The sequence below is a fragment of the Sylvia atricapilla genome, chromosome 3 (assembly GCF_009819655.1).
Source record: "Sylvia atricapilla isolate bSylAtr1 chromosome 3, bSylAtr1.pri, whole genome shotgun sequence".
NCBI lineage: Eukaryota > Metazoa > Chordata > Aves > Passeriformes > Sylviidae > Sylvia > Sylvia atricapilla.
Genome location: NC_089142.1, coordinates 34,135,346 through 34,161,210, shown reverse-complemented (window position 1 = coordinate 34,161,210; position 25,865 = coordinate 34,135,346). Strand labels below are relative to the sequence as shown.

Genomic DNA, 25,865 nt, shown 5'->3' with positions numbered 1-25,865 from the left:
ACAGGCTTATTCCTGCTAGTAGCCCAACTTTCATGTCACTGTTCCTGTGCCTAAGCATTGAGTTCAATGCATATGAAAGAGTAGCACACAAAATATTACAATGTGCATAAAATTTGAAATTTGTGCTACCTGAAGTTTGTTGATGCTCTGAAATACCTTCTGATCAGGAGGATGCCTTTTGGGTTGGTGTTTTTTTTTTTTTTTTTTTTTACATTGGGATATGGCTTCCTATATTAGGGAATGGATTCTGAATTTTTGGAATATGAACAGGTGTGACTGTTGCTGTACCGTTTAAGTGATTATATGACATGGGCCTGGTAGTATTCATTAATGGGAGCTTGGACATAGTTCCCAGGCTTCTTTCATCAAAGTCAGGGATCCTGGGGTACCATCTCTCTTAATTTCTTCCCTCAACACCCTTCCTCTCACCCAGTAGCACATCCCTGTTCCCCCCTTAGCACTTAGGTTCATGTAACCAGTTGATGAGTTACTATAGAGAACCGAAATGACCAAAAGGCATGCACATTCTTCTGGCAAAGTTGATTATATTAGGCCAAGCCAGCATGGAATTGCATTGCAATTCCTTATCTTAAAAGCTAAACCTCTTGAATAAATAAGTGTATTTTTAGGCTGTATTTTCTTAGTCTAGTCAGGATTTTCCACAGTAAGACACAATAGAAATCACTCTCAAAAGTTGTGCACGTATAAATAAAAATTATGCTGAACATGTTTTTGGAAATGTGCAGATGTTTTCCATTTAGATTAGTTCCTTCTCCCATTCTGTGGGAGCCTCCCTGTTTCAAAGGACGTTTTAAAAATGTACTTTTGGCAGCTATAATGCGGAGGTGCACAACCTGCGAGTTCTCCAGAAAGATTAATTCTTACTCTAAAGAAGATTGCAAAAAACCCCAAGTTGATGAGCTCTCATTCTGTATTGTTTTGTCCTGTACAGAACTCAAAACACTAACTTTGAGGAGCAAAACGCTTTGCTTTGAGGAGCAACTCACTCAGTTTGAGATGGTTATTAAAGTCCTTTTAACTGTTAGTTTTAGCAAAGTTTTTTTTTAGCTAGGGTATCATCCTGTTACTCATAAAATCAAGGAAAGAAAAAAAAAGCAAGTAGGACGATTTTATACAATTTCCTAGATAATAAGCAAGAGAAATGGAAACTGCTTATTTATGGCTAAAAAAGTGACCTTGCAGAAAGTCCTGTGTGACCAAGCTAGTAAATGGTTCTGTGGAGTCAGTGTGGGACTGAGTGTCCAAAACAAGCAGTGTTGACTGCTGCCAAAAATAATAGGCCTCTTTTGTAAGGAATTGACAAGGCAAGTCAATATTGAGGAATATTTTTATTCAAAGCATTTAAAATATTATTTGGAGTGCTGCTAGTTATATACTGCAAACCATGGCAATCTCACTAAAAGTTATGCCTTTCCAGTAACCATGTATATTTTAGGTGTGAGGATGGTGCTTCTTAGATGGGATTTCAATACAATTAAAACATACTTAGGCATTAGTCTGAGTGCTGATAGGAAACTGTTGTTTGAAATCCTGAGGTGGTATGATTTCTGGATCCTGAGTCTTCATCTAAAGTTGCAGAGATATATGTTAAATCACCCTGCAATGGTTAAAGAAATAGACTGTAGAAGAAAAATGAATAATTGTCAAGATAAACACAGCTGCAAATTAGTGGAGATCTACCTGAAACATATGTTCAGCACTGGAAGAGGGACAGTTTAAGGATGATGGAAATAAGCTGGATCAAAGAGAAACATTTAAACATCAAAATTTGAGTGATGAGAGTTTTCTGCCTAAAAGATGTGAATAAACTCTCATAAAATAAACAATGTTGAGACAAGCCTTGTTGGTTAAAAACTGGTCTGGCTTACAGGGATGGGAAAACTAGCAGTTAATTAAAGCCAAGCAAACAGCAAGGCCTGGTAATAGAAACCAAGGTCAAAAACTATCTTTATAGGCAGTAAAAAAGCAAAAGACACTAAAGAAAAGTAACTTAATGAAAATAATTATGAATAGTAAGAATGAGGTTTTCCATTTTCCCTAATGCTTTTCCTTAGTGATGGTACATAGGAAAGTATTAGATTGTCCCTAGAAATATGGTAGATATACTTAAATGTGAGTTTTGTCTACCTTGACAAGAAGTCCTATTTCCCATTTCATTAACAGCGACTATGTTAAAAAAGCTTTAAAAATTTGTCAAGATCTTTGAATCAGAATGTCCAAATAATGCTTTATCAGTTCTTAAAAAAAAAACCAAAGTAGTTAAAGCATTCTGTGTACCATGCTGAGCTGGGTGTGGAGAAGGTACTAGTGTTTTCTTAGATGTATCTGGGATGAATTGAAAAAATCAGGAACATTGGATTAAAGGTAATGCTCTTATTGAAAATGCAGTGATTCTGGTCTAATGAGAGTTTACAGATTTTTGGTTGACTTATTTTTTACCTTTGCAAGACAGTTGAATTCTTACTGTTTCTCTAAAGAAACTAGACTAATGAAGAAGCAAAGCAGGCCTCATGTGTTACTGGAGAAAAGGCAATTTAAAATATGTATTTCTGTGAGGAATAATAAAGTACTTGTGGGTTTATAGTATCTCAGGGGATTTTTTCCAGCTCTGCAATGTTTAATATGTTTATCAGTGACTTGGAGGCAGTATTTTATTGTTTAGGGGTCACAAAAGAGACATGGTTTAGTTAAAGTACTATTATCCAGACAGAGTAGTAATGAAATCTAGCAAGACTGACGCCTTGTGTTATATAGACGTCAAACCAGTGCTGAAAAGGTTTCTTTTGACCATAAAAATTTTAATCTAATACTGGATGCCTAGCAGAGGAATGAGAACTGTGTTTATTTGATACCTTAGAAAAGAAGCTTTAACAAGTTCATGGCTGCCACACCAATTCTAAACTGATCACATGTGTAAATTCAATACTGGCAATAGCCAGTTGAGGGAGATTTGGAAAGATTGTGTGTTAGCTTTAAATTTAAACCATTTACCATAAATTTCCGTTTAGGTAGAAAGCATTCAACTCTTTCAAACAGTACCTTCACACAATGTGGAAGAGCCAGGACAGCTCATATTGAAAGGACTTTTTACACAGGCAGTTTCTAGCAGAAGACATGGTGGTGCTCTGAGTGCCAGCACTGTGCTGTGTGGATTGCCCTGGGGTCACAAGTCATTCCAGCTGTACTGGCTGCAAGGAAGCTGGGCACACAAACATTCTCTTTCCCTGTGTAGACATAGCTAAAAAGCTGATTGGCCACATGTATATGCCCTTAATGTGCAGATAAATCATGATGGCCAGTTTGCTTTTAAAAAAAGTGTGTCTGAATTGTTTTTTTTTTTTTTTTGTTTGTATAACTGGTGGTCTCTTCTCCAAAGTAATAAGAGATAGGATGAGAGAAAATGGCCTCAGGCTTCACCAGGTGAGTTTTAGATGGAATATTAGGAACAATTTCTTCACAGAAAGGGATGCTAAACATTGGAACAGACTGCCCTGGGAAGTGGTAGAGTCCCCCATCCCTGGAGGTATTTAAAAGCTATGTAGCCATGGTGCTTAGAGACATAGTTTAGTGCTGGACTTGGCAGTGCTGGGTTAGCAGTTTGACTCATTGATCTTAAAGGTATTTTCTGACCTAAGTAATTATATGATTCTATGATTTAAACACTGAAAAGTGCACAAGAGAGAGAAATATGCAGGGCAGCTGCTAGGGCAGCTGCTAGGGCAGCTACTCCTTCATCTGTGACAGTTCAGGGACTTGCTATTTCAAGTTGTTTCCTGCATGCTTGCTTTGGAATATTTTTTTTCTCTTAACTTACTGAAATATTGAAGTGCAGGAATGTGATGGTTCTCACAGTTGCCCTAAATAGGTCAATAAGCATGCCTGGGCTGGCAGTTCTGACTCCTCTGGAGGAATGACAGGCATCTGTGCTAGAATATGCAATCCAGAAAAGCTGAGGTGCAAATTCAAGCTCAGCTTTCCAGCTTATGATAGTTAGCCCCAAATTATGTCCCATTGTCTGTTCCAAGAATCAGTACCAGCCTTCCAAGATTCATATTCTTGAGAAGTACCTACACATAAATATGCAAATGAAAACTGTTGAGAAAACAGAAGCAAACCTGCTTTTATTATTAATATTTTAACCAAAATAGAAACCTGGACACTAGAAAACTGATTATAGAGGAAACCTGTAATTTGATACCTTATCAGTCTAAAGATATAAATGTTTCAAGTAAATAATTGAAATTGTGCACAGTTGCAGGGATTTATAAATAAAAGACAATCACAATTTGCATTCATATGTGGAATAGTGGTGCTTTTACACTTTTCTTAAAATATAGTAAATACGTAATGAGAATTATTATGCTCTCTGATTTTAAAAGGGTCCGGTTGCCTTCCCCTTGAATGATGATTGTTAGAACTGGACACATTTCAGTGACAATTTTACTGCGAAATAGCAGTGAAATTTCCTGAATTCTATTAATAGAGGTTGGTCTCGTCTATATAAAAAGAGTCTATTTTTGTATCTGGTGCATATATGAGAATCTCATTTCTAGGTTATGTTCTCCAGTGTGTTCCCTGGTAGTTTTGCATATTTCTGCAATACAAATGACACTACGTGTGACCAAAATAGGTTTCCAGATGTGCAGCTTAAATTTAGTTATGTTAAAATGTTGTTGACTAAATTAACCTGGCTAATGGAAAGAGGCTTTTTTACATGTTCCACAAAACAGTCAGGCCAAGGAAGGTGCTCAGAAGTGATGCTGTGGCCCAGTGATGCTGAGTTCCAGGCACAAACATTTGTAAAACTATTGATGAAGTAAATAATCTGTGGGTTTTTTATTTTTTGGTTGCTGCCTGTCTATGCCAGACTGGCAGGAGATAATTGCACTTTACCATTTAAGTTTTATTTCACAAGTGTTTTTTTTTTTCCCTTAGATCTTGCTGCTGTACTGCCTTCCCTGGTAGTATACAGGCAGCACTTGAGCAAAGGAGTAAATAGATGACCATTGCTTTTTCTTCCTCTTTCTGAAACTTCGAGTTGGCAAGAAAACAATGTAATTGGATACTATTTTTTCTAGAGTCAATGTCATGAGTAATTTTTTCCATTCTCTTTAGTGTTCAGAAGTATTGAAAAGTAAAGTAATATGTGAACTTAAAGTCCTGTCCAGCCCACTGTGAAGGAGACAAAATCCCTTTTTTATTTTGTCAGAATTGGTAGTCTCCTTTTAAATCTATTCAGTTATTTGAAGTGGACTGAGTTTGTGGTAGAAGAGGGAATGGACACTTAAATCTGATTTTATAGATGCATGCTCTAAAATTAAGGGGTTTAGTGTTATCTTTCCAGTGTGCTTCCAAAGGCCCGTGTCTAAAATAAATATGGCATCATCAATCTCTCCTAAACGTGCTTTATTTAAATAGCAGAAATTCCCGGAACTGTGCCAGCACCCAAAATGCACTTACAGACTTAAAAATGCTTTGGAGAAGGGATGGCACTTACAGGACCCACTATTTTCCTTCAGTGCAGGGACTAGTGGGTGACATGTTTGAGTGGATCACAAGTATCTGACAGCTGATGTTCTTCAGTAATTTTTGTGAGTTTTCCATTTTTTTGCTCTTTAGTGCTCTTATTGAATAGCTGCAATGTGTCTGGTAGTAAAAATCACAACTTGAAAATTTCTTGTTATTTTTACTCAGTGTTTTAACTCAGATCCTTGAGAATTTGTAAGTGTAGTAATAGATCTAGATTTACCCAAGGTCCTGAGATTTCAAGTGTGTTTCAGTCTTCTAAAGACAGCCTCTTTGAGTTTGTCTTCACTTTTGTCCCTAGCCTACTGCAATTTTTTAATTACTGTTTCTTCTATATCTTCTGCCTTACTATGTATTTCCATGGCTATATTAAACCTTCAAGAAGACTGTATACAAATGTCTTCTGCTTCCTAGGGGATGAGTTCTACTAATGATATATTAAGAGAGCTAAAACACAAAATATTGCCTACCCCTTTTATGAAGTAATTGTGCCCAGAGGGGAACAACATTTCCCACGGTATTTAGAGCTGTGGAAAGTTTTTACTTATTTGCAAATGTAGAAGATAATTTGCTCTTCTTTATCATGGTGTTCCCAGGGGAACATATTGCATCTCCTCTCTTGTTTTCCTTTAGCTGCTTTTCTCGTATTTTGGTAGGCCTCCATCAGCAGCTATGAGTACCTGTGCTTTTACCAATAAAACTCAAATATAAATGGGCCTGGATTTTAAACATTTATTCTCTTTAAATATTATTCTTAGTTTTAGAATGTGTACACTATCAGCATTTCCTTCAGTGTTGTGGTGACTTGTAATGGCCTTTGTTCTTTACTACTGCAGTAAAAAGGCATTCTGTGTTTACAATACCACTGTTATAGTGCTCATCTTCTTTTACCCTAATAGAGGGGTGAAAAATACCTTGATCCTCATTTCCTGTCAGTAGCAAAAACACTTACAGTCGTTTCTAAATAAACTTAAAAAAACAATGGAGGAAAGATTTTTTTTTCACCAGGGACTTACTGTTGTTATTTTACAACAAAAGGTTACTGCATTTTTAAAAATGCATGCAATTGTCCTAGTATAATTAAATTAAATGAGAATTTCAAGTATATATTATCTTTTTAAGTTGCATGTTGTATAAAATAATATATTGTTATATATTTCAGTGCCAGAATTACATCCACCATCATTCTAAATTGTCTTTCCTAAAGTTCTCTGAAGCTATCATAAAATACTAAAGATGTGTTTGCTGTCTGCTTTTAGCCATCCAGCTTTTCTATGTTGTCTGTGTACTAAACCAAAATCTAGACTTTTCTGGCATACCCACTTCAAATTCAGTGGAATGGACAAGTTATAATCTTGTGTTTGAATTATTAGTCTTAGGAGTCTGGGGCCAAACCAGGTAAGCTCAGAAAGACTTAAAAAGAGGTAAGGAGCTTGACAGTCATCTTAACCTGAGCTTATCCTCTGAGGCCAGTTTGGTAAGGGGAGCAGGTGCTGCTTCTTGTAGAGGAACAGTCTCAAAGTGGTCTGATGAGTTGTATTTTAAAATAGTTGTTAATCTCATTTCTTATTTGTTGATTATAAAAAGTTAGACTAGCTTAGATGTAGAAGTATCTAGTATAGGTTCTTAAGTTAGCTAACGGGAATTCATACTCAGTTGCACTTCACTTGCCTCTCTCTGCATCTGAGATCTGATTACTGTGTGACTCAGGGGACTTTTACAGAGACTGAAACTTGATTTTGAACTTATGTCAACCTCTTATTGAACAAACTCTTGTTATCCTTGAGAAGTGTCATTCCACTGCTCTTGAGAAATGCCATTTCATTGCTTAGTGCGTGAGAAGACCTCAGCAATTGTCTGCTACTTTTGATCCATTGTCATCAGTTAAACTTTGTCATTTTGGCTAGGAATTTATGGTATTCTTTTTCTGAGACTGTTAATTTATTATTGTGAAATTTGCTATTTATGATTATTTCTTTTGTGAAATTTTCTATTTTGTTAGACCGTGGAAAATGTGAAAAAACTAGGTGGTGCCTCAGATTTTCACATTTACCAAACAATGTGTTGATAATGATTTTTAAGACCTGAGAAGTTGAAGAGGGAAGGGTTTTAGAAGAAAGAATATAGATGGTGACACAGGGTTTAAGTCTCAGTTTCAACTGACACTAGAAAGAACAAGCTGTGTGTTAATGTTACAGGCAGTTCTGTCTGTCCATTTAATTTCTTCTCACTTCACTTTTCAGAGCAAGGGGATACATGAAAGAGGGCAGAAATTAATATCTGGAAATGCTTATTTTGGATAGCATGCATCAATATCCATAGACTAAATTGATGACAGACTTTGTTTGAAGATACATTGGACATTTCCAATTCTTTATGCTCAGAAGACAGCAACAGATAGTGTTTGTTTTTGTTGGCTTTCACAGTAACTGCTGTCAACCTCCTCAGCAATTTCACAGGCAGTGGGGAAGACTAGAGAAGGAATGGGCATAAATATAGCTATTATCATAAAGAGTGGGAAAATATGTATAATTTATGGCTCCACATAAGGCAGCCTGTCTTCTGGGACAAAGCTTGTCACGCTTGAATTGCAAAGGTGCTCTGACAAATGTTGGTCTTGCACTAGCAAGTCTACTTTGTGCACAGAATGAGTTTTTCTTCTTTTGTAATAGTGGTAGGACAGATATATAGTTGAGATGCCAGCACCAAAATAATATCAACATACTTTTTTCAGTCCAGGGGACACTGTTGGCGTGACTTGTTGGTCTAGGAAGAGATCCAACCCTTTTGGCTCTGGTAAAGAAAATGTCTGAATGTCAGCACAGGAGACAGGGATGTCAGGGCCAAAAGAAGGACCATGTGGAAATAGCTTATGGAAGTAAATGAAATAAATAGACATAAGTATAATAAAACGGAGGAGAGGTCACAGCAAGTGGTGGAGATTTATAGTTACATGTGAATGGAAAAGAAATAAAAACAAAATATCACAACTGTTGGTTTAGAAATGAGACATACTAGTAACCTAGAATAAGATTTTCAGTTCTGTAAATGGTGTCTGTTGATATGTTTGTTAAAATTCTGTTCAATTACCTATCTGGTGGACTTAAGACACTCTGCTGTCATAATGTGTGAGCTAATACAATATTAGCAAAATCTTCTTTATTAGTATAATATTAATGTTATATTAATATAATGTTATGCTAATTAATGAGAATATTAATGTTATATTAATGTAATGTTATACTAATTAATGAGTGAAAAGGTCTTTGAAGGTTTTTTTAAGGCTTATATTATCTTTGTAATTTTTCAGATAAAGGAAAATTATTAAGATGGCATTCTTCTGAATGCTTATTGATAACAGGCCTTTACTGGTGTCATCTTCAATAAGTCTTTGCTCTGTGCTGATTCACTTTGTTGCTGGTTTGCTTTTTGGTTTTGGGTTTATTTTGAGGGTTTTTGCTGTATTTTTGTCTAGTTTTGAAAGCTGGATGAGTCTTTATAATTAGACATTCCAGCTACCTATCCTAAACAAAATTGTAAATGTAATGATGCATGAACATAAAGCGAATGATGTGTTTGTTGCTTTTCAAAAATGGTACAGAACAGATAGATGTATTAATAGTGTTTGAACCACCCCAAGCAGCTTTATCTTGTCACTCTCTTGATTAAGCTAAAGAATGTAATGTACTGAGATAGTTAACTTTACAGGAAAAAAGAAAGATAAGTATCTCTAACTTCTCTAAAGCATTTCACTGAGGCTAGAGTTGTTTTTTAGGGTACTAATAGGCTGCCATGAATACTGCTTGGGCTCTTCTTAAAGATTATTGTTTGGCCTCCTTCTGTAATTTATTATAAGCACTTATGGCTGGACCTTCAAGTAGGTTTTAGCGCATTATCCCTCATGTTTTTTGAGAGCAAGAAACTTTAGAAAGTTTGGTTGCAGTAATCTATTTCTATAGCTTCCAATTCCCATTATCCATCAGCTGTATTTCAAAGTGTAGGGTATTGTAACATGTTTCTTGATGTGTGACAGGACATGTGACTGAGATTTTAGCCATGTGGCAGCTGGGGTTCATGAAGAAGAAATTGTAGTCATTAACTCTGTGATGCCTGTGGGAGGTCAGTTGTGTAGGGAGCTTAATGGTTCATCTGAGCCTTTTCTGTGATTCAGTAAAAGCTTTTATAGAAAGTAGATATCAAGAGTTTCAGGAGATTTCTTGTGAGATTTCTTCTGGAAATTATATGAATAAAATACATGAGATTTCTCAGATTTCTTTTCTTTCTGACTGTTGTTTATATGGTAAAATATTAGTGATTACATGCAGCACAATGTGCTGAAGTCTTAAAAGATGTTGGATTCTTTAGGACTATTGTTTTCTCAATAGGCAAATGATTAAGTTTTTCAAGAAATGCCACTGGCATGCAGACAACCATTTGTTTTCAGTTTTACTGTGTAAAAGAGTTATGCATGCTAAAATTGTCTGATGAAATGTTCCTCCAAAACCATGGTTCTGAGTGTCTTCCAAGTTCCAACTCAAATAACAGGCATTTGTGGAATTGGCATTGTCCCTATTCCTGCAGACAGATGTTAACATCAGGAGAGTTCTCTCAGACTGTTAAACATAATGCAGAATATTTATCTTGCTGCTTTGTTTATTTTCTTAAAATACACAATGAATGAATGAACCTCCCTGTTCTCCTCACTAACTCTGCTAGATATGGTTCTGGGACCAGGTTGCGTCATAGAATCATTTAGGTTTGAAAAAACCTATAAGATCATTGGGTGCCACTATTAACCCAGCATTGCCAAGTCCACCTCTAAACCATATGCTGAAGTGCCACAGGTACTTTTAAAGACCTCCAGGGATGGGAACTCAACCAATTCCCTGGGCAGGTTGTTCTAATGCTTGAGAACCTGTTCTGAAAAGAAGCCTCTGTATTCCATCCATGGTGACAGTGTTCATACAACGCATTACATTATTTTCAGATTGGCACAATTCACACAGAAAATGGATCTTTCTATACTTTTCCTCAGTATTTTTCCAAGATTAGAAATTATTTCCCCTTCATCCTGGTGATCATGTGCCTTAGTTACCTGCTGTTTGTGACAGCTGCTGCTTGGTGCATAAGTTAATGTAGATTTAGGAGAAGGACCTGATGAATCCCTATGGTGGCAATACACAAGCATGGTACTAGAAGAACTCTGATGCTTTAAAGATCAGTCTAACAAGGAAGTTATTATCTTACTTTTGAAGCTAACCTTCTGTAACAGAAGATGTTGGCCCAATTGTATGTTTAAAATTGAAAAAGTTTTTAATTTTTCATTTTCTAGTGTGAAAAACTCAAGCTAACTTGCTAGCTTTGAAGGCAGTTTTTTCTTTTCTTTCAATTTCAGTACTTCCATAAACATCTAATCCAATCCTCCAGAAAACGCCTTCTTTTCTCCTTATGAACAGCAAATGACTTATGATGGCCATTCTCTGAAACGTACTTCTAATAGTTTTTGGAAGTTAAACTGGTTGAAAATCATCAATGTAAGGTGTTTTACCTGAAAAAAAGGTTCCAATGGCATTTAAATTTCAGGGAAATATCATTATTTTTTTGCTTTATCTGTTGGCTAGCAAAGTTGTACTTGTATGTTGCACTACTCAGCTCTTCCCAAGTCTTTCCTGATTGGAAATTGCCATAAACATCAAGTTGCACAGAGCACTTTTGTCAGATTGTCCAAGTACATTTACTGCAAGATTTTTTTTTTAATATCAATGGTCACTTACTGAAAAAGCTTTGTTATTGTTGTGTGAATTTTTATACTGAATACTGGAAAGGTGAGTAGGTGAAACAAAAGCCAAATTGCTCTGAAAAAGATATAATTCATTTGATGTCAGATGTATTGCTGCTTTAAAAAAATTTAATTTTTAGTATTTGATGTCAAGTATGGCAATATATGGTTAACCTATCTATAGTGTGTATTACCTGCAGTTTTCAGAACCCACCAAGTAAGGACATTTGGGTGTCCGTGTGAATTCCAGATTGTTTAGAAAGGAGCTTGGACATATGCATCATTAATGGACCCCTGGCTGTAACTGTGTGTTTCAAGTGCTCAGAAATCTTGAATTACACCTAAAAATCATAAGATAAACTTTATATAAAAGTATAATTTCCATAAAATATTTTATAATTTCCAGCATTTTGGGGTTTAGCTATGAGAGTTACTCAGGTTTATCCAGCGACTCATACTAGAAGGCAGCATGTTCTCTGCCCCTACACCATTTACAACCCTTGAGCTCGTCATCCATCACTTGGTTCCACAAACTGACTTGTGGTCACAAGTGAGTCATGTTGAGTCATGTCCCAATCTGGCTTGGAAGAAACAGCAGCCCCTTGAAAAATCTGAAAAATCAAGTGCATCTTGCCCCTTGCTGCTGCAGCTTTCTGTCTTTGGATTTTCCACTTGATTGCACCCTTGCTAATGAGGGCTCACATAACCACACATTTGTATATCACAGGTATGTTTGTAAATGTTACTCTCAGAGGGCTGGGTGCTCTTTAGCTTTGTGTGCTTACTCATGGGAATGTGTTTGACTTCCTGGAGGAGCCCTTCTGGTAGCCATGGCAGGGGCTGGAGAGCTGCAGGCAGATGGTGCCGTGCGAGGGGGCTGGAGGCTTGTCCCCCTGGGCACCCTGCCACTGTCTGCCCACAGCACTCACACACTGGGGCCTTTATTCAGTGCCACATGCATGCGCCGGAAACATCCCACAGAATGTCCTTGGCACAGCCTGGCTTTGTGCAGTCTTGCTTGGGGACGGGCTGCGGTAATTTCATAGCGTGTTACAAGATTCCTTCATGAAGCATTCTTTCCAGCCATTAGAGGGATTTTTATTTTGCTGTTAAAGTTCGCTGGAGCTGACGGCGTTTCAGCTGGGCAAGGCTGTCTGCGTGCGTGGGAAATCACTAGAATAGAAGCAACAGAGTTCAGTGAGCATTCAAAGCTACAACTTTGAATTCCTCTTCAGGTTAAGGAATGAGTAAACTCCCTGAGCAGAAGCAAGTACAGGATGTAAAGGTCACACGTTAATGATATTATGAAATTAAAGAACTAGTTGGGTTGAATAAATGAAGGCTGTCTTTAAGGAGAAATAATTTTAGAAGTCTAGTCTGGATGTGCAAATCTATAGGATCATTATACACATATAAAAGAGAAAATATTCTCCATATTTTTTCCACAACCTTAAATTCTTTTAAGTGGAATTTTTAAACACCATAACTGCTTTTCTGCTACATTAAGATATTGCTTTACCAGAATTTTAATAAATTTTTATATTTTGTACTGTCTCAAAAATCCATAATACTCTTTGCTAGTGATTTTACTCCACAGTAGTTGTTCCCTTCAAGCACTGCATTCAAGATTGATGACAAAGGAGCACTATGAATGTATTATCTTTTGAACTCTTCACTATTAAAAGTCTAGAATTTTGTGTGAACAGACAAGGGACAATTTTCAGTGATGTTTTTAGGGTTACAGGTGGCAAAACAGTAATTATAGTATGGCTGTATCTTTGTCTCTAAAGAACTGACAGCCACTTGGTTTTGACAAGGTGAGCACAGCTGGGCTCAACTGTTAAAACTCACGTTCAGGGTTTTTTCCTCCTTTTCTAGTAGCTAGAATGACCCATTGTGATGCCCAGTTTTGGACTCCTATTTTGGAATCTTTTGTGACATCCTGTCCTTTGGAGGAGCCCATGGAGGAAACTGAGGGACAAAGGGAGCTACTGCTCTGTATGCCAGTACCTGTCCTGGGGATGTCTAGATAAAGTGTTAGCTGATACTCCCAAATATGAGATCTCCTTCTTTTAGGGAGAAACAGAGAAAAAGGCTCCTTTTTTCATTTGCAAGAGGCCCCTTGCTAAAATTTGCAAATATGTTGACAAAGGTCAGGTGTTTAGATAGGAGGGGCTGTGATCTCTTCCTAGTGAGTATGTCATATGGCTAATGTAATTCAATAAAAACAAAATTTCAGAAAAAATCTTTAGCTTGATTATGCATAATCTTTGATTATGCAACTTATTTTTACAAAGTATTCGACACCCTCAAACCCAATTAGCAGCAGTCAACTCATCCAAAATTTACTTAGCATTTGGATCACAGAATTTGTTACACATTTTAAGGGTATCATCCTCTATTTCAGACTTAAAAACAAGCTTGTTCAAAGAAAAGAAAGGCTTTCTAGTCTAATATAAATTGAAATCTTATACACTCTCTAATGTCGTGAAAACTGCTGTAAGCAGTTCTTGAAGGACAGAAAACTGTGATTCAGCATGTTAGTGCTTACAAATGGAAAGTGTAAATCAATGCAAATTGATTACTGGATAATGAGTATTGATGGAAGTTGAAGTTAAGTCCAAAACATTGGCATATTCCTAACAGGCTAACTGTTTTTATTGGAGAACATTTCACATCAAGTGAAATTTCAATCTTGTGGAACAAAAATAAAAGTTTGGAATATGCAGCTTTCCTAGAGAACAGAAACCTTCCTGTGTTCACCAGCCCTTCCCCAACCTATTAAAACTGAGACAAGAAAGTTACAAGAAGAATTTAGAGTGTATTAATGTGAGAAAATATTAAGACTTGAAATAGCAGTGGCCTCCCCCTGGTGTTCTTGGTAACTGTGTGCCCTGTTAGATGAATCATGCTCTGAAATGTGTTTAATTTCTGGCATGTGGCATGTCTTTGTCCCAAAGCTTCAGATGTCCCATGCAGATACAGTTCTCTTTTTGCCCTATAACTGTGCCTCTAGTGCAAATAATTTCCCATTGCAGAACTGCTGGAGGGTTTTGGCATTTTCATGGCGTGGGGTTCATTGCTACTCTGAAGCATTACTGTACACCAAACACTGTCTAGGTAGCACTGATTAATTCTGAACTATCTCTGCTCCATCTTTGTCAGTGGGAAGTCTCAGGGTCTTGCAGATGTTCCCCTACAATTTTCCATGAAGCTGTTCAGTAAAGTTTATATTTGTTCCAAAGAAACATCTCAGTGCCAAGTTTGGAAATAAATGACATTTCAGCGTGTTTGTGCTCAACTGATGAAATATTTAAGTGTGCAGTTTTCTGTTCCTCACTGGTTTAGCTTTTGTAGCTAAATTAGAGCCAGGTGCACAGCTCAGCCTTGCTTGAACTTTGATGGTTTGCTGATCTCTTTAAGTAAGATGGCATAAATGGTTTGCCTTTTTCTTAAAACCCCCAAAGGTCATTACAGTTTTAATGCGCTCAGGTGGTGCTTCAAAGAACTTGTTATTTTGCACAGCTAATTGTAAATAGACCTATATGATATTTCCACTACCAGAACTTCAAATAAGCCCTTTATTCTTAGAAAACACTATTTCTGTTAAAGGTTGAATGTACCACATTGATAAACTTAAATATATCAGATTTTTTTTTTTTTATTTTAGTCTTAGAATGAACATGTCTAAAAATAAGCTGGCTTCAACTTTTTCAGTATCGTGTGATATGCATAAGGAAGGAACCCACAACCTGGAAAAAGGAGAGTTATGTTTTGAGGGAGATTTCATTTCCAAAAGAACAAAACAAAGTTTAAGCTTTGACAACAAGCTGGGTAACAAAAGAAACCCAAGTCATTGAGGAAAAGTACCTAATCATCATGTCAGTTTGACATACTCGTTTATACGAGGGAACTTTTTTTTTTGGTAATCTGTTTTGAAAACCATGAAATAGTTGGTAGCAAATGTTAATCTCTCAAGATGCGTGAACCCCCTTAAAAAAAAAACAAGCACCACGGTCCTCGTTTGCATGGTGTTGACCTGAATAAGGGGATAATGTGCTTAAGCAGCTTATTCATTCTTCAGTGGCCTTTGGAAAGGGAGCGGCTCCACAATGGTTTGCCACTCAGGGCGCAGACGTGGCCACTGTTCTTTTCACTCGCTGAATGTTTCATTCTTTTATGTCTGCCACGGGCTTCTTCATACATTTTTTCCAAACAGGACCATAAAGGAACATTTTGGGGCTATTTCATGTCAAACTGTAACGTTTGTTAAGCAGAATGCACTGAGCTGTAAAGGAATTCTGAACTCTGAGTATATAGCTGGCCAAGCTTTTCATCAGAGATGTGTTGCTGAATTAATTGTCTCTGCTGGTGAGACTTCCCAGGCTAGAGGTTTACACATACTCCAGAAAGACTGTAATAATTGTATTAAATTTTTCACATTAAATTCCAGCATCAAAGACAGGTGAATAAACTCAAGCAGTGGTCCTATATGTTATAAATGATAAATAGAGCTGTTCTGAGTTTCTGTGTTGACTATAGATTTAAACGCTCACAGACGTGAAAAATGCAGAAGTAGCAAAAGGAGTGTAAGAGCCTACGTACATTTCAAGGCAGAGCCGTGGCTGGTTTTGCACTTTTTGATCAGAGTAATGTGATGCCTGTTTCTCTTGAACTTTCATAGAATCACTGCCCATCTACACTGTCTTCTTGAAGGATGTGACTGATTTAAGCTGGCTGCAAAGTGTTTTAGAAACATGTCTTCAGAATTTAAAAAATAAAAGGACTGATTTTTTTTTTTTGAGCGTTGTTTTATAAAATGAGAAAACAGACATTGCTTAATAAAAAGCTTGTGGAAGTTCTTTGAAAGGAGCAAATCAACTGAGGAAGAAAAATTAGGGAATTTGGAAAGGGATTAAGTTATTTATTCTGAATTGACAGTGGAACGTGTGAGATCCATGCATAGGACATGGAGTAGCAGAAGCCTGCTGGCATGGAAAACTGCAGCAATGGGATTTTAGAAATGAGATTGCTGTTTCTGAGTCCTACCGTGATGTTTCTGTCAGAGGCTCCTGAGGCTTGGCAGTTCTCCTTTCCAACCCTGTGTGCTCTATCTGGTGGGAAGTATGAGACAACTCGTATGGGATCTCCAAAATTGTCTGAAGATTGCCTATTGTTAAAAAGTTAATTTGCACTTCCTTTGAATTTATCTCCCAGATATATAAATTTATCCTTGATTTTTCAGGTTTTCTTGAGGTCCTTTTTAATAACTAGACAAACTCAAAAAGGAAATTAAAAAATAATTTCAGGAATAGTTCTCGACTGCAAAGTTTGAAGTTATTATATCAAAACAGAAGACTAATCAAAAGGGACAACTATTCAAAATGGACAATTACTTTGACAGATACCAGATCAATCTCTTGCCAGTTTTTCCTGCAGTATCTAGAATTGCTACAGAATTATTATTTTGATTTTGCTGCTATAATATTTAGGATAATGTGAATACACAGGCAAAATTATTTCTGAAAAAAAAAATGCTACTTGGACATGAATGCTTTAAAGTGTGTTGGTGAAGGGAATAAAATACCGTGTAATGACGCCACCTTCAATTACAAAGTAATTTTAATTTTGAGCTTTATTCGTGTTTTGCTTCAAAAAAGCTGAACTAACAACTTCTGAATGGCTGTAAATAATGTATTACAAATTGTTCTGAATTGGTGATTAATTTAGCAAGTTTTTTTTAGCAAGAAAATTTAGCTTTTCAACCAGCTTGATTTTTTTAAAACACTAATCTTTTAAAACACTAATCTAGTCTTTACATCTTTGTGGAAGTGGAGAGAAAATCGAGGGAGAGATAAACATCTCTATCTATAGGTCTGCATCAGGAGGCAGAATACCACCAAAAATTTTAAATTTTGTACTGGTTCAAAAAATTCTTTAACAGGGGCTTGTGACCCAGAGGATTGTTTTCAGTTTTACATTGTAAAAAAATGCTGGGATGGCATTTTAGACACTTCTCTAAAATTCAGAAATCAGATTTCTGTTTCCCAGTCTGGGTCAGGCAGAGAAAGCTTTCCAGACTTTTTTCATTTTGCATTCTGAAGACTCTCTCTTGGAAAGGAGATTTGGTCTGTATTTTTCTTCACAATATTTTTCTAATTGAAGCTGATGTACAAAAAAATTTCTGCCACCCTGTTGAGTTTGCAAATTGTTTTTGGATAAAAAATGTTTAGTCAAGCTTCTGATGTATTCTGCAAGCTGTTTGGGAACGTGTGGGAGGATTGCACACTATATACAATGGGGAAATTAGCTTGTTTTCAGAGGCATGTGAGAAATAATAACAAGGGGCATCTTTATACCTGAGTTCCTGGGAGAGCCAGTGGAAGTGTGAGACTTGATGTGGGGAAGTACAAATTTAGTGATTTGTAAGTTATAATTTGGAAATACATCAGACCTTCTAGTAGTGAAGACATGGAATGATACTGGTTTAGTGTTTTTATGGGAAGTATGGATTGTAAAGCTAAAGAAAGAAGTACAAGCTTTAATCATAGACAAATTCAGAAATCATATCCAACTGATGGAACCTGGATGGCTGAAATGAAGAATTCTAGAATCTAAGCTGATAATCTAATAAGTTTGGAAGGAAAAGGGCAAAGGGTTGGGTATGTTTTGGCATATTAAATTTTAGAAAACAGCACATTTTTTGAGTATCAGCTCATCAACACAGTTGAAATGACAGGAGAGATTTGTGAAAGATGATAGAAAAAAGGAAAATAGCTCTTTTAGAATGTCAGAGCAATTTCAGGATATAAAAGAGAAGTAGGAAATTACTATCCTAAAGCTTTAAAAGATACTTTTGAAATTGACATCCCAGAGTAAACTTTACATTTTCACTTGGAAACTATACACTTGCTTTGAGACTGGGGTATCCGTTTTCCTTGATACAAAAGGGTGTTTCTTTAATCTCTTTTTGTTTCTTTGGTCCTAATGTAGAGGTGGGATAAGTTGATATGTACTTCATATGCTTGGGTTAATCCTCAAACACTGTATTTTTGTCCCCCTCTTATTAACTAAGAGTGTAGTATTGTAACTTGCTCGTGTAATAGTTCAAACTTTTTTTTTTTCCAACAGACATTGCTGAAAGATCCTTTGTATATTGGGCTGAGACACAAGAGAATTAGAGGTCAGGCCTATGATGATCTTCTTGATGAATTCATGGAAGCTGTGACTGCAAGGTAAGTGATATATCTGTGCTACTGATGGGTGAATTCCACTGTGAACTTGATCTTGAGAGAAATAAAGGTCAGTAGCTTATGAAAAGACGACAGAGTTGTTAGGTTCCAGATAATTTTTATTTTAAGCGTAGTATTTTATGAGTTTAAAACTGCCTTAACTATTTACCTTCAATATTGCAGTTTTATGACTTATATGAGCAGTAAAATTCATCCGAATATAAATAATTTTTAAACTTCTTTTTTTAGATTTAGATTGTTAAATATTTGCCTAACAGTTTTCTGTGTCTAGTGCTGTGCCTACGTGAGTTTCTCTGTCTCTGTGATTTCATACATGAGATGTCAGCAGCCTAAAAGAAGCTATCATACTTGGCAACCCCTGTCTCTGCCCTCACCAAACCCATGACAAGACTAAGCTTAAAACACTGAAGTGTTTTAATTTTAAATGTTGTGCTATGGACCTACACCAGGCCAGTTCTTTCACTGCTTCTCTTTTCCTATACAGAAAATAGTTAAATTTATTATTAGACTGTGATGCAGAAAATAGTTCTCCTTGCATGTCAAATAACACGTTTGCTCATATTTTCCTTGTTTGTTAAAATATTTAGAGTTTTAGCTCTTCATTCAATGTGTATATCTAAAATAGCTCAACTGTCAGGATCCTTGGAGGAATGTGTTTTCTGCATCTGCCTCCCAAAGATGAGGCTGAGCTGTGGAAGCGGGATATACTTTCCAGCTCCTCAGTCTTGCCTTGTGCCCCATCTGCATTTGATACCTTACCTGGACATACACAAGTTCTGTTCTTTCTGCTTGGTTGCTGTGCAAAAGAAATTTGGCCAAGCAGGTAGTATTAATTTCTGTGCCTGAAACACATATTCCTTCATGTGCTACTAAACTCTTCCCCATCATCCCCACTGCCACTCTCTTGTTCATAATCTTCTTATGGAAGTTGCTGGTTTGACTCTATCCTGTTGTATGTTTTCTACTCTGCTGGGTATTCCCTTGCAGATAACATTGATGAACCTTCCTAGTTGAGTCACCTCCCCAAAAGAATGTTCAGAGCATTAGAAGTTGCTCTGTGGTCTATGTTTTGAGAATCTCTAACATAATACATTCTCTAACTCGCCTTGTCTTTAAAATTAACTACTGTTCTTCATACTAAAGGAAATAATCAAAGTCAAGCAGATTATCTCAGTAATGTTTGAAGGTTTGGATGACATGCACTTTTTACTTAAAGCTCTGTAATTTTGAGCAATTTTACTTTTTACTTTAAAGCTCTGTAATTTTGAGCAATTTGTGTTTGCTTGACCTTCTGAAAGATCACTTTGTTCTCAGCTAAATTTGTCATGGTCAGCAGTGGTTGAAGTTCATGTTTGAAGTGGAGCATTTAAAAATTGTAATTCCAACTTCACATGGTTTACTTGTGAATTGTTTTGCCTGTAGTGTGACACCTACGTTCTTTATGATACCTTTTTACTAAGGTGAAGGGAAAAGTGATGTAGTTAAATCAAAATCAAGTCAATAATTTTACACTTCCCTAAATTCAGATTTGTGTTTAATGTGCTACTGGCAGACTTAGCACCTACAGCTGATTTCTGGCTTAACAGGTCTGACTGTTAAATATGCAGGTCAGATTCCCTTTATTGTGGTGATCTAGGTAATTGTACACTTTGGTTACATGATAGTTATTTTTTCCTTAAGAAAGTTTTTATTATGTTTTTCCTCTTTTCACTTTTCTTGGCCTTCTGCTGGCTGTTTCACTGAGCGAGTATTACTGTGCTAATCTTAGATGCATGTTTGGTCTGTTACATTTTTTGTTAATCATATTTATTGTTAAGTTATTGCCATGGTGCTCCAAAAGAAGCTTTCTTATTTAGCACTGCCTAATCAGTTCTGGGAATGGGATAAATTCTGGTGAGATCTGCTGTCGTGGTGTTTTCAATACAGCTCCAAGGCATACATAATCATGAACATTGTAAAGCATGAGGCTGTCACGTATTTTTAATAAGTCTGAATTAAAGACAGGGTGATGACAGATATTTTCAAGTTGGAAAGCTATGTGAAATACCTATTTTAGATCTTTTTCACCTTCATGATTCTCTAGAGAGGCCAAATGCTAACAGAAGTGAGAGCCAGGTTTTAGAAGCATTGCCTGGGAGCAAGAAGGAGGGGGCAGTAGTACAGGACGGTACACTCTGTAAAGGCTTTTTACTGGCTTCTGAGGAGTTTTCCTAGATGTCATCTGGATTGATTGTTAAATTTTATAAATCTAGATTTTTATAAGCTGATGCAGCATAATTTATAGTGTTTCTTGTTGAAATGCCACCTTTATACGGCAAATGGCATGATAATAAAGAAAATGCTTTATAAAAAGGCATAGTTTTATCAACTGCAATACTTTCCTCTTCTCAGTCTCTATTGATATTCACCCCAAAAATGTTCTTCTTATGAAACAAAATTATTTATGAAAGAGTCAGGACTAAAAGAAAAAAAAAACAAACCCCAAACTAAACCAACAAACCCCTAACTTAAACTAATCATTACTAAAAGATTTTGGTATGGTATCCAGTGTTCTGTCATGGCAGAATGGAACTAGTACATTCTGATTTTTCCCAGATGAGGGAAGGCAGAAAAATATGGAAAGTATCTCGATTTCTGGTGACAAAAATCCAGTTAACAGCTTTTGTTTACTTACATTTGTATGTAATAGATAATACATATATATTATCTATTTATTTATTTATTACCAGTGCCAGTAGCTACCCTCCCTGAGGGCAGATACTCTCATTTCTCTGGGCATTACCAAGTGGTTCTTGCTTTTGTGTCAGTGCAGTAGTTTACAGGAACAGGAATATTCCAAGTGGAAGGAATATTTTATGACAGGAGAAAAAAATGGAGAGTTGTCTTCATCAGTGAAGAACATAATATCAACTGGAATTCAGAAACCTTTAAGTTTCTGCCCTGTGCAGAAATGGGTCATAAAACATTTTATACAGACAAGTAAATTTTTCCAAATGACAAGTTGTTCTTAAATATCTATATTTACAGAGGAAACTCTGAGAGGAGGAATTGCTAAACAACACTTTGGTAGCTAGGATTGATCCACCAAAGCTTCCTGTGTAACCAGAGAAAATAGCTCTGTGTTGTTCCAGTTCCTGTTTCTTCTCTGCATGACTGTGATGATGCAAAGACACATATATCAGTGGCTAAGAGGTATTCATGTACAACAGTGAAAGGATTATGGAAATGCTTGAAGGGAAAATTACATAGAATAGAGATGGCACAAGAAATAAAAGGAGAGGAAAAAAGCATCTTTTCAATAACAGGGACATGAATTTCCTTGTCTAATGCAAAAAGTAGATTTAAAGAGTATGGAATTTTTTTCCCTATTTCAAAGTATATTTCATTTTCACAAATCTGGTAAAGATAACTTCCACCCTGAACCTGTCAAAAGAATGTCAGAGTAGGGAAGAGCAGCATCCTACCAGCTTGCTTTTTGCTGCAGATTATCCCCAATAGAAGTCATTATACTGGGCAGGGAAAATACTGACTTGTACCTCTGGCCTATGGACCGATAGGAAACTTAGAAAATGGAAACAATCTGGTGAAATTTCCATAGATTTTTTCCTTGCCTAACTACCACAACCCCAAAGAGTTGCATGGAATTATTTATTACTCTGTTAAGAGCTAAACCCCATGCATTTGTGATGCATATGAGCAGCCCTGTGTCACTGAAATTATCTTTCTGTGTGTGTGTGATGGTAAGTTTTCAGTTACACTTCAAGATACAAATAATAATGGTGGACCCTCGAAAAGTAATGCCATGTGTCGTTTTATGTTCTCTTCTGCAATGACATTTTGATTAGATCCTTCCCCACTCTTTCTATATGCTGTGCTTTTCTCAAGTTTGTGAGCTATAAACCAAGCTGCTGACAGTTGTAATTCAGTGTTCTATCCTAAATTACCATGATGTAGTCATTATTCCTCATTTGCCTGATTACATTATTCACAGATGGTAGCAGTATTTCATTTCACTTCATATACTACTTTAAAGCAGTGTTTTATGGTAAATATGGTTTAGTTAACTTTGAGAACAACTATTAAAGCACTATATCCACAAAATCAAAACTAGAAAAATATTTTAATAGCTGTTTTCATTTAGTAGATTACATTAGAATATAGTTCAATTTGTGACTAAATTAATTAATTCATACAGCCCTTACTTTTGGCAAGGGAATGTACTGGCAAGAAGTCGACTTATAAGGTGCATATAGCTGTGCATCGTTAAGGGAGTGGTTGGACCACACAGACATTCTGACTGTATTCCAAGCACAGGTTGTGAGAGCATTGGTGCCTCTGTCTTATTTTGCACTGTAGTCGTACAAGACCAAGACTTACATCGTGCCTATATGTTCCCATATTGATCAAGCTAAAGTGGCTGTCAGAAAGTGTGCAGGAAGAAATGCTGCTGCAACAACTCCCTCCTATGGCAGACTTAGTGAAGATCGTTCTCTATGGAGGTTTTTTCCCTCATTGCAGTTTAGACCCTTTGAAGCAATTTTTCCAGTCTATGACTACCTGCTCCTTCCACCATGCATTGAATATTAACTTCTCACTGCAGACAGCAGGAGACGAGGAGGTGGGACCTTCAGCAGTAGCCTGTAGGCTGCCTTGACTACAGCTACAATTGCTCTTTCAGCTCTTTCAGTTCCTTCCTGTGCTTATGTCTGAGATTCATTTCCAGTTGTTGATGGGTTTGCATTCTTCCTGAAACTATCTGGGTCCAGGCCACCTAGACTCCCAGCTGCACTTTTTTATAATCACAAGGCTATTCAGAAGGCTCTTTAGCTTGTTTGCCTATTAAAGAAGGCTCTTGGACTAAAAAAAACCCCACATTGTGGTTTTAAATGAGGAACTGTTTCTTTGCATAATGGACGGTGTTGTGGAAGAGGAAAACTCAAAACAGTTTCATAATCAGGGTTTACTTAGTTACAATAGTTCAAGCAACTATGATGGTTTGCCTGAGGAGAATCTTCAAATTTTGTGATTAACTATGATGACTTGTAACTGATTCCACCTGCAACATTTAAATTATTAACAGATGATGCCATTTCTAGGAAGGTTGTTAAAGAACCCTGAGCCCTTCCCCGGGCTGTGGTGCTTAGTGGTATACTCTGCTTGGAATTGTCCTCGCCTGCCTGTGTAGGGGAAAAAGAAAAGTAAACTAACTCTACTGTGTTTTTGAGATGAGATGCTTGTGTGCACATTTGGCACTCTTTCAGTTGCCAGATCCAGGGAGCTCTGACATGAAGGAAAGAAGACTTGGTAGAAGATATCTGCTTCAGTGTGTTCTGTTAAGTAAAAGGGAGTAGGTTAATTAATTCACTCGTAGTGTGAGTATCCTTATAAATACATCGCAGAAAGAAGAATGTAGGCAAGCAATTTTTGTTGGTTGGTTGGTAGATTGGTTTGATTTTGTTATTTAGTGCCTTGTATCCTTCTTCTTCCCTTTTCTGTTGGTTCATTTGGTGGTTAAATCGTATCTGGTTGCTGGAAATGTTACAGATAGATGCTCTACAGACTTTTTGGACACAGTAAGTAGTAAAAGGAAAAGTGAGTCTGTCAGTGAAGCAAAATTGTAGCAAGATAGACAGAACCTAATCACATCAAGTTTATTTGCAGAAGGAGACTTAACTGATATTTGCGATGCAAGACCTTAGAGAAATTCTTAGCAAAGATCAGCAGGGGAACCTTGAAGAAATAAAACCTCATTTATCCTTTAAAGAAAACAAAAAGGAACAAAATTCTCAAACATGGTAATAAGAGGGAAGGCTATCGTTTTGGGCTTTGAGATAAGATAGAGAAAGTGGGGGAATATTTTAGTATTTTTAATATGCCTCTTGTACCAAAACTGAATCTGGAGCTTAAATTGGATGTATTCATATTCTAATAATGCTCAATTATGTCCCAGACTAGCTGCAGCCATTCAAAACTCAAGAAGTGAAGAACATGCTGTTCCTAGTCTTTTCTTCTCCAAACTATTTTAGAAAGGGATTTTTCAAATGGAAAAGGTCTGGATAATCTCAGTTACTTTCCTTCATCTTTTATAGCTCCAGCAAATGGTGGGCAGCATTCCCAACAGAAGTTAGCTGGTGCACTGTATTGTAAATGGAGTGAATGTTGATTTATTTGAATAATTTGTATGAGTGGAATATTTTAACAAGGTTCATATTGTTGTTATGGAAATACAGTAGTTTTCTAGGCTGTCAAAAGCAGCAGTTTTTTGGGGTGTTTTTTTTTGTTTGTTTGTTTTTTCTTTTTCCCCCCTTTGGAAACTCTAGTAAAGTAAAATGTCAAAAGTTTGGCTTCAGTTCACATCAGAATGCAGTAACTTATCTGTCCCTTTTATCCCAGCTCTGTGTCTTTCCCATTAGAAGTCAAGAAGTATTTCTACCTATATATCATCTCTCAGGAAAACTTTCAGTCACTGATGGTCTGGCTAATTGGATTTGAGTACCTCTAGTGCTTTCTCTCTCTTTGGTCCTTTACCTCCACCAGAGAGCAATTCTGCTGTGCTTTATTCAGAGTATCCCACCCAAACTGCTACTGCTGAGATTCCTGTTCCATGGCAGTGGATCAGCCCATCCCCATGGCTGCCTCTGCTGCCTGGTTGCCTACAAACAGTAAGCCATTAATTAATATCACTGACATAACCTATTCATCATTTGGTTGTTACTGACTTGTTTTGCCACTGGCTGATTTAGCAATAAACCATCATGGCTCATTGTTTTGGGTATCAGGTACTTGCAATAACTGCATTTTTATACTGTTTTTCATTGTAGTTGTATCCTTTCTAAATAAAATCGATCATGAGAGAATAGATCCATTGCCATGGATCTTCAGAGGATGTCCTAGAACTGAAGTTTAGATCTTTTTATACCCAAGCATCTTCTTTTTTTAAAGTGTTGTCATCACTGTATTAAAAATTGACACTGGCATTAGCCAAAGACCTATAGTCCCAGATTAGGCAAATGAGCATATTCCCAGAATTTAACTATCTATGCTCCTTGAGATTGTTTAAGACAGGGCACTTGCTAGACTCAACAACTTTTTTTCAGTCTTGCAATGGAAACTTCACTGGCTTCCCTGCCCATCCTACAATCCTAGTAGGAATCTATATGTCCTTGCCTAGCCATATAGTGTACTGAAGTGTGGACAAACAGCACTTCTGAAAATCAGGATACTTCTCTTTTGATGCTTAATTGTGGATTTAAATGCTGACTTGTAAAATGCAAGTATTTAACTGT

General features: G+C 36.7%; 1 protein-coding gene across 1 annotated transcript in view; it reads left to right on the top strand.

The window, feature by feature from the left end:
- Positions 1-25,865, top strand: part of ME1 (malic enzyme 1) — a 154,894-nt gene that overhangs the window by 67,285 nt on the left and 61,744 nt on the right. Inside the window, exon 6 of the mRNA XM_066315082.1 lies at positions 18,458-18,561. Within this exon, the coding sequence (XP_066171179.1) occupies positions 18,458-18,561 (104 nt within the window). The remainder of the gene's footprint in view (positions 1-18,457; positions 18,562-25,865) is intronic.